Genomic DNA, 12,597 nt, shown 5'->3' with positions numbered 1-12,597 from the left:
GAGGTAAAAAGGTATCTTGAAATTTGTCAAACTTGATTGTGGGAGAGAGGGGGCTTACTAACCCTCTGTGTATGCTGCATTATGTAATGCTTAGTGACAGAAGCTGTTGAGCCTGAAAAGACCAGCAAAAACTCCTGGCTGTATTTTTGTAATTACCTCATCACACTTCTTATAAAGAGTGTGATCCTGTGCATTATTCCAGTAAATGAAGAGCAGAAGAGAAATGGTCGGAGGGTGCAGGCGCAGGGCTCATACCCAGCCCTGTCCCAAAGCAAACCAAGGACTCCTGTGCTGTGCACAAATCCCCTTTCCCTTGGCGAGCCCGGGGTTGCTGCCTCTGCCCCCCTGCAGCTGCCGTGGGGTGGCTGTGGGGGCTGCGTGCCCTTTCCCCGGGCTCGCAGGGGGCTGTGGCCGTCCCGTCCCACGCCCGCCGCGGTTTCCTGCCCCGGGGGCGGGCGGGGTCTGCGCTGTGACACTGCCCCGTGTGTGTGACAATGACAGTGCCGCGTGTGGCCGGCTCAGAGCGTCACTGCTGGCCCGGCTGCTGCCACCGGGAACACCCACAGCCCCCGGGACTAAGCGCAGTGCCAGCCTGGAGCGGTGGTGGGCATTCCTTGCTGCTCGTGTCGTGTTGGATGTCACCATGGATAAAGGTTTCTTCAACCATCATCTACCCTGCCGTGCCCTAAGGGTTCAGGGCTCCCAGCTGCTGGAGCTTGGGTGTTGTTATGGGAGGATCTTGTCAAAGCAGTAGCCTGGGGACTGATTCTTCTCTTATTCTGGAAAATACAGCCTGTTGAACTCTCAGCTGTCTGACCTTCAAAAAATTGATATGGTCTGCTCATCTTTGGGCTGTTCCTCTTTCCTGGAAAGACACTGAATCCTTCTGTCTTCTCCCACCCTTGTTTCTTATTCATCTTTTTTTCATTTCTTCTGATCTCAGACTCTTGCCTGTTTTCCTTTTCTCTCTGATAATTCCCATTTCCCTCTCGCACCTGAGTCCCTCTTTCTGAATTTGAGCTGGGTAATATATTATTTGGTGGTGATGAGTAAAACTCCCATGAGTCCTGAAACCAGAGGAGAAAAAACCTACCCTGTTTCAGTTTCAGCCTGGCAATCAGCTGCCTACTGTGGGCACCATCCAGCTCACTCTCTCTGTGTGTGCACTGGAGAGAAAGCTGCAAATTTTGGCTACTAAAAGTAAGTCTGGCCATGCACATGGCTTGCCAGTCTTTTCCAAGGAAGAGCAAAAAAATCCCAGTAGTGACACCAGCACGGCTTCCTTGCTGAATTTCACGTCCTTGTTTCTGAAATGCAAAGAAGTTTCTTAAAAGTTTTAAGAATTCTTTGAATATAGTTAAAGCATACGTTCCCCATGGTCATTCGTAGGAAAATGATTGAGTCATATTTGTTCTGTTTTTCCTCAAAAATCATCTCAGGGGGCAGTGCAGTGTATGTGATCGTGTGAAGAAAAGGTGTTGGCAGACTGGGAGTAACTGAAAATGTGGCCTTAAAATAGGAAGTGTTGACTAGCCATAACCAACAATGTGTGTTGATGACAATATGATAAAAATAAAAGGCTGTAGCAAGTAGGTACTAAAGATAGAACATGCTAGAATTTCTTTTATCCCTGCAGTTTTAATTCTGCTCTGTTTTTCCAGTGTGGTCACTTGGCCAGAACAGAAAGTTATCCCACCTACTCTGAGTGCATGCATGCAAGGAAGAAAAGCTGAGGTTTTGTGAATCACTTGATGTGTAATTCCTGGCTAAGGGCCTTTAGCACTGCTTTGAAACGATGCTTGTTGTGATTTTGTTAGATTGTTTTTCCCTTTATTTATTTGATACTGAATTTTCATTTTGTAATGTGCAGCCTTAAGCAGAAAGGCATAAACCTGTCATAATGAGCAATTCAACAGAGATTTCTAATAACTGAACTAAAGGAGTACCAGCTATTTCACATTTCTGCATTTTCTGCTCTCTCAAAACAGGCATTAGACTCAGGAAACTGAAAGCTGTGCTGGTTCTGAGTTGTTTCTGAAACTGAAGTCTCTATTTCTTGCAAGGCTTGTAACTGGTCATTGCATTCACTTTTGGTTTTGTCTAGATGGTATAGTGTACATTAGTTTTTTCCACTCATTTTGAATGCTTTTATGGATCTTTAATTAATACTGTGTAGGATAACATCCTGGGAGAGTTTGTAAAGAAACCTAGTGCAGATTTTGTTCAAAGCATTACCAAATTTGCCAGGTCATGAACAATGGGAAAATCATGGAAACAGTATTTTCTGTAGAGTGATTGTTTGCAGTAATTTAGTTAAAACAGAATGAGATAAAAATACACCCCTGGGAATTGTGTTTTGAGGAAAATGACTGTGTTGCAAGCAGTGAAGTAGTAGCAATGAGAAGGCCAGGGAATCCCCTGTTTCTGTTCCTCTGTTCACCCACTAAATAAATCCTGCCTTGCACCAAATAGTGAATTGTGCAAGTACACTTTGCTGTAATTCTGGGTAAATGTTTGCTATGTGCCTGTAAAATTATCAATCAGTTAGCTAAATACTATTTCTTTTACAGAAATGAGTAATCAGCAGCGTGCTAATTTTCTTTCCCATTCATACGTGTTCTGACTTGAAATATCTCAATTTTCTCTAGACTCTGGTTACTTAAAGTTGGTTTGAGTTCACCTTTCAGTAACAAGTTAGCTGAGATGGATTGTCCAGCAGCCCAGCCATGGAGCTCAAGCAGAGGTTTGTATGCTCAAACTGAAGTCTTGTGTTCAGCCTTAAAGGTCACTCCTCATTTCAGTGGCTGTGATGTCAGTGGGGAAACCCTGCTGCACTTTTGTCTGTCCTCCTGCAAAGGTCTGAAAACGTCAATAAAAAAAGCAAAGCCATTACTTAGAAAAGTTTAAGGCTACAGGAACCTTAGAATAGAAACTAACCACTTCTAAGCAACACCACATTATTTCATCAGCTCTGGCTTGTATGAGAATTTCAGTCTGTTCTCAGTCACTGTTTCTTTAACTTAGATAGTTTTGGTTTTCAGCTACTTCTTTAGAAGTTGTTTTGTTGACAAACATGGCATGATCTATTTGCTAAGTAATGGATATCAGTAACACTAATGTTTAAGATGACTTCTTATCCAAGATAATTAGACAGAGTGCCCATCAAAAGTTCCTTATTTGTATTAAGTTTTGGAATTAAGTATCATGCATTTTTTCCCAAAGCTTTCCTTCTGCTTTAACAGATGGACCTGAGGTGTAGAAATTAACCATTTATGAAGGGCCAGACAGAAATTTTGTGGCTAAGACCAGAAACTGAAGCCAAGTTCCCTGAATGTGTGAGACCCTTTTTCTTTAGAGTGATGTTGTCTATGCCCACAGTGGGGATTCCCAGTGTATAAATTACTGTATCTGGCTAAGGACTGTTTTAAGAGTTCTGTATTTCTAGAGATTACTGACACCAGCTGTTGATTTTTTTACCCACTGTTTACATGATAGCCCACTATTCTTGTTGCTTTTTTATAAGCTTGCAAATTAAACAACTTTTCCTTTCAGACTATCTTCTTAACAACAGCAACAATAAAATCACAAATTTGTTTTCTGCTTATTTTCATTTCTCTGTAAAAAAAAGTCTCACTAAGAATTTTAGCACAGCCCACAGTGCCACAGGACTGCCAGATGCAAGTTGACATCTTATTAAGTGCTCATAGGTAAGTTCTTATGTCCTAATATTTTGGGGGGTGAGTGAGAGTGGTAAGGAGGAATCCCAATACTTCTTCATAGTAAGTGTAAAAAAAATAAGGTGCCTTGTTTTCTAAGGAACATCTTCAGAAAAGAAATGGATGCTAAGTCTACATATTTATTTATAAACATTATTAATGTTACATGTAGGAACTGGTATATTTTTACATCTTTCTGAAAGAATGGCAGAGTTTACAGCAAGTTTCTGGAATCCATCTCCTTTGCAATACTTCAATACTTACATGAATGTTCTGTTTGCAGGGCCATGGCCTTCTATTACTCAAAGTTCCAGTCAACTCAAGTGGAAGCATTGTCTGAAAGTGAGGTGTGTGATTGGGTTTTTGACTCTTAATTGTTTTGTATTGCTGTGAATGTGTTATTGCCTGGCCCCAAATTTAATAAACTTATTCCTGGAGTCAAACTTGTGCAGTGAACATGCACAATGAGCGTATCTCCAGCACCAAGAGTGGGTATTGCTTCATGTCTTCCTTAAAGCCCCTCAAAACTGGAAAAACGCTCAGCTGAGAGAAGTTGACATACCTCTTCCCTCTTCCAACTTTAGGAGTGTGAATTTTCTGAAATTCCCAAATAATGCCATTGATCAGTCTCTGCTTGAGCACGTTGTGAGCCAAGATGGAGCTTCTCTTGTCAAGAGAATTGTGGCTCCTCTCCATCTTGCTGAGCCCAGGCCAGGAGTTTATGAAGACAGCAAACATCTGTTCATGGATGCTGTGCATATGGCATTGGGAAGCTCTGGGTTGGGAGACAGCCAGTAACTTTTGCAAAAGTTGAAAGAATGGTGGGTTAGAGGCTTGTGAAGTGCAGGATATTGCAAAAGAGAAGTGGGACAGGGTTGCTAGAGCATAGAATGGCTGTTAAGGAGAGGAAAAAAAACTTTTAGTAACATATAATTAAGCAGTAGCTACTTTGCTATGTATTGTTTTAATAAACCACAATCAATTGGGGGTTTATCACTTTAGGAGGTTCTTGCTGCCACCTTCATCCCCAGCACAGTTGAGTCCTTCTCTGCTTTCCTGGCTGGAGAGTTCTGCTTCATCAGCTGCAGTGAATGCACTGCCTGTGTGCAGGTAAGGAGCCAAACACTGGTAAAGGGAGCAAAAAGAACACCATGTTTATTTATCCCTGGTTTTTGTTATTTCAAATTAATTACAGGGGTGTTTATGAGGCAGGGTTGTTGACCACACAAATACAAGCTGTTCATAATGCATATAGTCTGGGAGAAATTGTAATTGCTATGCTAAATGTAATTTATTCTGTGGTTCCATTCAGCTATATATTTTATTTTTCCATTCTTCTTCTAGGGGCACTGGTAAACATTCTTCTAAGCAGGGATGGTAATGATGAGACAGTAATTGTCTGAGTAAATTATCCAAGTGGCCACCTTTCTTTTTATTTTAACTTCCTACATTTCTGGTGTCCTCTGGCATCAGAACAGAAGTATATGCTAGTCCTAGGCTATGTAAATTAAAAGTTCTGTCAGCATTGCAATTAAAAACATGTCAGGTCACATGGTTTCCACTTGACCAGTTGCAGCAGTGCTGTTTTGCAAATAAGGTTTTAACTGTGTTGCAAGTGTGAAGTCCTGAACTGACCAAGTCTGTAGTAACTGGGTCACCTGCCAGAGTTTTTTGTGATGTAGGTCATGGGAATATTTACAGACACAAAAGTGCTGTAATTGCATAGCTGTATTTATGTTGACATTGAAACTTAAAGATGCATATTCAGGAGGCAGGAACAATACCATATGTAATTTATATTCCTTTTACATATATTAATTCTAGTTTTAAAATATCCAGCAGCTAAACAACATGGATTTTTGAATTAATATTATTATTTCAGATATGTTTCCTAATGGGGTTTTTGCACCCCTAGAGCACAGACATTGCCAATTCAAAGGGAATTAGGAGCAGTAGCATGAGAGAGCTCAGGAACCCCAAAAAGAAATCAGTGCATCACATGCAAGGGTTGGGTTGCTGTTCAGCCAAGGAGCCTTAGATCATCCTGCTGCACTGTGGAGGCAGGATGAAAAATCTCCCAAATTGTCCCAAAGCCCTGGTAGTTTCCAAATAAACAGATGAAAATGGTGAAAAACGGTAGCACCAGCAATTTCCAAGATAACATCTGTCATGGAATGGAATGCTATCTTGGAAAGGAACCTCAGCATCATCTGGTTCAACCTTTCTTGGCAAAAGCACAATCTAGACAAGATGGCCCAGTGCCCTTTCCAGCTGAATCTCAGAAGTGTATAGCACTGGGGAAAAGAAAGCTGGAATTAAAGGAGTTAAGGAAAGGTGGAATTAAAGCTTTCCTTGCAGCAGCTTTCTCCTGAGAGCCACAGTCTCACTTGGTGGGTGGGGTAAGTTTGAAAGACTTGGGGCAGTAAATGTATCCAGATAGGAATCAGGTCTCACTACCGATCTCACAATTGCAACAGTCTCTCTGCAGGCTGTTTTTAGGGGGTGTGGAGCATAATGAATATTAATCAAGTGTGGTAGCCAGTTTTACTTTAGGCAAGTGCCTCTGCAATTACCATGTCTGAATCTCCTGGAATCAGCCAGCTACAGAATTCACTTCTCTACAGCATCCATGCCTTTGGGAACAGATTTGGTTTCTCTCTTACAGAACTATGAGTCTCTAGTATCTCTAAAACTTTGAAGTGCTATTAAATCTGGATTAGTTAACTCTTAGGATTATGCTTTTACAAGGTAAGAAAAGGTGGTAAGAAAAACTGAAATAGCTGTATTATTTTTAAAAAGTAACTAACTTCTTTGGACCTATAGATTTGGTTTTTTATCTGTTTTGTTTTTTTTTTTTTTTTTTAAAGCAAATGATTATGTGTATGGACAGAAATGCTTTTCAAATTCAGTGGGAACGTTGGTCTCAGTTTAATTTCAGTTAAGCAGATGTTATTTATGCAGGTTTCCTTTTGATGGGAACTCAGGAAAAGGCACAGTCACACTCTGGCTACTTTACTTGGATATGAGATCTGAAGATAGTGCACAGAGACTGAAGCTCTCAGCTTTGCACATGTAAATCTTGACCCTCTTGTTCTGGGAGAAGAAGTAAACCTCAGGGAAAAAAAATACAGGAGCAGTGAGGGAAGCAGGATTTGTGTGCCCAGTGAAGAAATCATGGTGGTCACACAAGGGGACATTTTATTGAGACACCACAAAGCCAAGGGTGTTAGTCACCATCACTGAGGCTATTTGTCCTGGTTTAGGGCACAATGGTATCAAGGCCCTTAAGGCACAAGCTGCTGTGACAACCAGGAGTAAAGCCAGTGGGACTGTAATCAGAGATTTTATTCCAAATGCCCTCCATTCCTTACTTTCTACTCTTTTGATACTGGAGCCTGTTTAATTCTAAAATGCTTATTTTACAATCCATGGGGCTGTGCAATGGAATGATTTAGGTAGCAGGGACCTAAAGCCTTTGAAGAACAGAGAACTGAACAGTGACTTTCAGCCCTGCTGACTTGACTTGCACCCCAGGGTCACAAGTGGGGCTGGGACATCAGTGGCTTTAATAATTTGTATTTTTTTGCATCTGCATGTTAAGGAACCTTTCCATAAAGCAGTTGCCTTTTCTTTATATTCAGCTTTATATATGGCATTAACCTTCAACCAACTCTAGCCCTTGTCCTAATTAATCCTTTTGGCCACTGGCTGCTCTCTGTCTCTTTCTTGGGTTAGGCCTTCTCCTTCCTCTGGTTCCTGCACGTACTTGCCAGAAGCAGATTGTGGTGTCTGTTGTGTTTCCATTCAACAGGCTGTGTCTAGAGCTGTTATTTCCACTGCACAGAGCAAAAAAAAAAAAAAATCAGTTCAGTTCCTTTTTTTTTGGATTTGTATTGCACAAGAGATCTCTTGAAGAAATAGTCTTCTTGGCTTGCTGTTCTTTTTAATTAAAAAAGAATTCACATTGAAATGTGTTTACTTGCATGTGGTGAGTAAGGTACATGGAGTAATTTTTTCAGGCATCTGAAAATGTTCTCAGTCTCATGGTGCCTGACACATTTACTATACATAAGGATCAGTATTGCACATCAAAAACCCAGAGGCTGTTGTTTGGATTTGATCTTTTTCAACAATATTAAGACTCACAAGTGGAAATCCTGTTCAGGTGAATGAGTATTTATCAAACTCATTGTTATATGAGATGTTAACTACAACATTGATTACAAAAATGATATCAAACTTTCCCCAAGTGTCCTAAAAGCAAAATTGGCAAGTCATGTAGCAACTGCCAGATGAACAAGACAATGAAATAGCAAAACTCATCGCTGTTCTGGGTGAGAAATCAAGGGCTTTCAACCCTGTCATTCAGAAAGCTCAGACTAATAAGAGTAGCCTTACTAAGATACAGGCCTCGTTAATAAATCTAAATTATTTTATTGCAGCATGGCAGTAAGCTGAATGCAGAGGCACGAAGTGGGGTGAGCAGCCTGGCTTACTTGGAGTCGATTGTGGCAAGCTGCTGCCAGTAAGGCTTTGCATGGTGGGGTGGCACCTGTGACACAGGCAATCTGTAAGAAAGGGCTAATGCAGGGCCAGATAAGATGAGTAGAGGCCGATTTACAAACTGCGAGTTTGCTCTGCATGTGTAGGAGGAGTTGATGTGTGAACTCTTCCCAGAAGGTGTTAATGTGTTTACCTTTGCCCTGAAGAGGGGTGTCACTTTCTGTCATTCCTGGGTGTAATTCTGTAACTGTACAGATCAGAACTGCAGGAGTCGTTGGGCTAGAGGTTGACAATTAAGGTGTGAAACTTCAAATTAACAGGAGATAGATCTGGTGGGGTTAAACAAGGTAACTTTGTCGCCTCTTTAAGGTAGCCTTGCCACTCTCTGCAGCTCCCTGAAAGGAGGCTGTGGCTGGGTGGGGTCTGGGCTCTTCTCCCAGGCAAGCAGTGATAGGACAGGAGGATGTAGCCTAAGCAGCACCAGGGGGTGTTTGTGTTGGACGTCATGAGGAATTTCTTCAGAGAAAAGGTTATTCGATGTTGAATTTGGCTTCCCAGGGAGGTGGTGGATTCACCAACCCTGCAGGTGTTCAAGGAAAGGCTGGATGGTCTTTCCTTGTGCTGTGGTCTGCTTGACAACAGGTCAGTCAGAGGTTGGATTCTGATCTCAAAGGTCTTTTCCAACCTAACTGATTCTGATTATTGGCTGTAGATACAGTCTTCTGAGATTCTTGAAGCTCAAGGTGATGTCAAGTAGCTTAAACTCCTTGTGAGCCCTGAGGAAAAAGGGAAGCCCTGTAATAAAGCCTGGATGAATGATTGTTATCCTCTGTAGTGGACCCAGTGCATGATGACTGCTGGTGTGTGCTGGAGTTTTGGGGAGCAGCAGAATTACTTTAGGCATACATTGCCTATATGTTTTTATGCAGTTTTCATTGCTGTTGCCAAAGGGACAATTCCTATCCTTCCTTCTGCCTGCCTTATGTTTTGTGGCTTTCCTTTGAAAGCAGCCACAGTGATCTGGATAATAGAGGTAATCTATTTGGAAAAAAAAATAATTCCGGGCAGAAGAAGGTTGTTTTCTGCTGACTAAACTCCTTCTGCTTAGCTTGAGCTCATCTGTTGCCTAAGTCCTCTACTGCATCAGGTGAATCCTGACTGTGGCATAAGGAAGGAGTTTGCAGTTTCAGTGATCACTTCAGAGGTCACTGATCAGCCTCACTGTAATGAGAGGCTTTTATGGACCACTGTAGAAAATGAAAACACTACTCCATCTTTTTATTTGCCTGCCAACAAATATTTAAAGTTTTTCCTCTGTTAAATAACACAACTCCCAAACTGTGGTGTATGTGTATAGCACTGGGATGAGTAGAAGGGAATAGGAAACACTTGAGAGGTCTGGGAGGAAAGTGCCTGAGAAGTTCTGCTCTGAATTCTAACTCTAGAAAGGAAGGAGTGTGAATTAAGAAATTTCAGGGAGGTTTATCAATTTCTCAGGCTAAAAATACAGTGTTGTGCTACAGTTCTATGACGTTAGCACTCTGTCAGAAAGCAGGCAGCTCTGCCCAAATCTGTCTTCCAGAAACTTATTCTGGCCTTGGTGCCACCACATTCCTTCCTGCTGGCAGAGTAATTTCTGTGATTGTACATGGAACTGGCTCCAGCAGGAAAACTGAGCCAGCAGAAAAAAAACAATCTTGTTTCCTCCAGGTTGCTTTTAAGCACACTCCTGTGTCTCCAAAGGAGTGCTTGGAACAGTGTAGGAGCACACAGGAGTGAGTTACCTGGGTGGAAGGAGGCACAGAGGGGACACTTGCTTTTTCTGATACTACCCTAGAGTTCATTTAACTATTATATTTTGTGCTTGGCACTTTCATGTAACAAGCGGTTCGTCCCCTGAAGAGGTTGCATCATGAATGAATAAGGCAGAAGTGTGGGAGCAAGGAAGTATCTTCTCTGATTTTTATTGGGGAAATTGAGGCTTAGAGAATTAAACAACTTGCCTAAGAGTAGAAAGGCTGACTTGCCAAGAGGCAAATTCCAGTCTCCTGAATCACAGCCTTGTGCCTTATCCACAAGACCAACCTTTCTCTATTAACATTTCCTTTCTCTCCACCCTGTTTTGAGGGAGGCACAGTAGCATTGTTCTATGTCAAACAAACTCAGAGTGTGGTACAGGAACACTTCCAGCAGAATGACTTGAACAACCTTTGAGTTTATCATTAATCTGAAAGCCATGAGTGTTTTGAGAATGGCTTCTGTATTGGAGCCTTCCTCAGGACCAATAGCCACAAAAGCTTTAACCACCAAAAGGTCTGACAAGTATTTAAGTAAGATGCCTTTGAGATTAAAAACATACTTCAAACAGCAAAAGGTTTCTTAAGGCATAGAGGATTGGACATTTCTAATCTGGCAGTAGGTGAGGCTTGAGATAGAGTGGACAAGAAAACAGGACTTAACTTTATTCCTTATGGAGAGAAGGGAATGATTTTATTGATACTAATCTTACTCCTAGTATGATGCACCTCATTAGGAGAGCCATATGCTGAAAGTACCTAAGTGTCTGCTTAACCAGGCCAGAGAAAAGGCCTTATCTTTGATCAAAGTCAGATAGCTGGGAACAGGAAATAAAGAATTAACAGTTCGCCTGTGCTACTCTCCTGTCACAGCCGGCTTAATTGGGCAATGCCTGTGCTAAGCACCACTAGAGAGCCACCATCCTAGGCTAGACAAATACCATGTCAAGCACTCAGTCCTTTGCTGTAGGAGGTTTTAGTGCTGGCTTTTTATCCTTCCATTCTAGCCTTGTTTGCCCCATGATGTTCCCTGCCAGAACAGGGAGCTTTATTCCTTGTAGCAGTGTTGATGTTAACTGTGCTGGCACAGCAGCCAGTGAAAAGCAGGAGGGTCAGACTTGCCTTTGGACTTGGTAAGTGGAGAGAAATGGGATCTTAAAACACTTGCTTTAACTGGAAGACAGGAAGTGAAGCACTGGATCAGACTGGCCTAAGAATTCTGGTATCTTGCCTCTGGCTATAGCCAAAGTCAGCTGACAAAAATAATAGTGAAGCACCTGGCTTTTGTTATGCAATGCTGCAGGAGGGGAATTCCGTCCCTTTTTGCAGAGATCTGCATATACCCGAAGCTATGACATGTTCTTACACTTCGTGGCAGCTGCTGACGAGGTTTCTGTGATTGCCAAAGCTATACTGCAATCCTCTAGTTCACCTCACTCTCCCGGGATAATCCCTGTGCCAGGGATCCCGGTCCCAGCAGAACAGAATTGCATACAGGGTAGTCAGGAGCAGAGGAATATCCTTGTGCTTGCACTTTGAGTAAAGCCTCTTTCACTTGCTTAGGTTTTTGCCTTTTTCTTGGGAAGGCTTCTTGGTTTCCATAGAGTTTAGGAACATGAATGTTTTGTAAAACAGCTATGCTGGTCTTAGACTAAAAGCTCCTTTTGTCCAACTCTTATGCTTTTTCCCTGGCCATTGGCTTATGGCTGCTGCTAGGGAAAAACCATCAAGAAAACATCTCTTTTTCATGCTGTCCTTCCTCCAGTCACTTTGCTCAGGATCTCCCTGAGCCAGATCTAGTCTGTGTATTCTGATGATGGGAGCTCACAGATTTTACACAATGAAAAACTTCACATGGTTGGTTACCTTCTTGTCACAAGTTATTATCATTTGAAGGAAGAGATAAAGTTTTTGGGATGATGTAAGAAGTGTAATCCATTAATATTTTTTTCTTATGAATAATATGAAGGAGCAGTTTGTACCAAAGACACTGCTGTGCATGTGAGATACCACCTCAATTTGCAACGTGCAGTCTTAAGGATTATCTTTGAGTAGCCTGTTCCTGCAAGCCCTAGGAGTTAGAGTTCAAAAGAGCTGGGGAAAAGTAGGGAATGTTTATTATGTTTTAGTCATAACATGGTATTTGTATTGCCTGGAATACTGCCCTTCATTTCACATCGGTTTAGATTGTGTACCCTACAATAACACTTTACTTCTGAAGAAATCAGTGGGTACTTCTGTTTTGAGCCACAGTCTCCCTGGTCTGTGCTTACTCAGTAGTGTCATGGGCTGGAGAAATAGGATATAAACTGTATTTAAGGAAGCAGCTACATTAATCCTTTCTGAGATGTCACAGTTTTTACAGTCAGAGATTTGGAAAACCAGCCCTGAAGATAAGAAAGGGAAAGTAGTCACTTCATACATCTGTACTCACAACTTGTCTTACATTCAAACTCAAAGCTCACATCTACAGTTTTAGCTATCCCACAGGAATTGCACACCTTTCCTTTTAAAAATCCTGTCCAAGTCACTCCTGTGATCTGCAGGGATGCCCTCAAATTGATCATTTCTGTGGCTGTCCA

General features: G+C 41.8%; 2 protein-coding genes across 3 annotated transcripts in view; one reads left to right on the top strand and one right to left on the bottom strand.

The window, feature by feature from the left end:
- The window catches only part of USP34 (ubiquitin specific peptidase 34), a 435,968-nt gene that overhangs the window by 176,892 nt on the left and 246,479 nt on the right, over positions 1-12,597 (bottom strand). The gene's annotated exons all lie outside the window — the stretch shown is intronic.
- REL (REL proto-oncogene, NF-kB subunit) overlaps positions 3,952-12,597 on the top strand; it is a 39,356-nt gene continuing 30,710 nt past the window's right edge. Inside the window, exons 1-2 of one of the 2 annotated variants that reach the window (XM_079297928.1) lie at positions 3,952-4,063; positions 4,719-4,826. In XM_079297928.1, the coding sequence (XP_079154054.1) occupies positions 4,808-4,826 (19 nt within the window). In that variant the 5' untranslated portion in view covers positions 3,952-4,063; positions 4,719-4,807. Of the gene's footprint in view, positions 4,066-4,718; positions 4,827-12,597 lie in introns of both variants that reach the window. The other variant, XM_079297927.1, reaches the window with a different exon arrangement.

The sequence above is a fragment of the Erithacus rubecula genome (genome assembly GCF_903797595.1).
Source record: "Erithacus rubecula genome assembly, chromosome: 2".
NCBI lineage: Eukaryota > Metazoa > Chordata > Aves > Passeriformes > Muscicapidae > Erithacus > Erithacus rubecula.
Note: the sequence above shows the minus strand (reverse complement) of the source record. Positions and strands in the feature narration are given on the sequence as shown.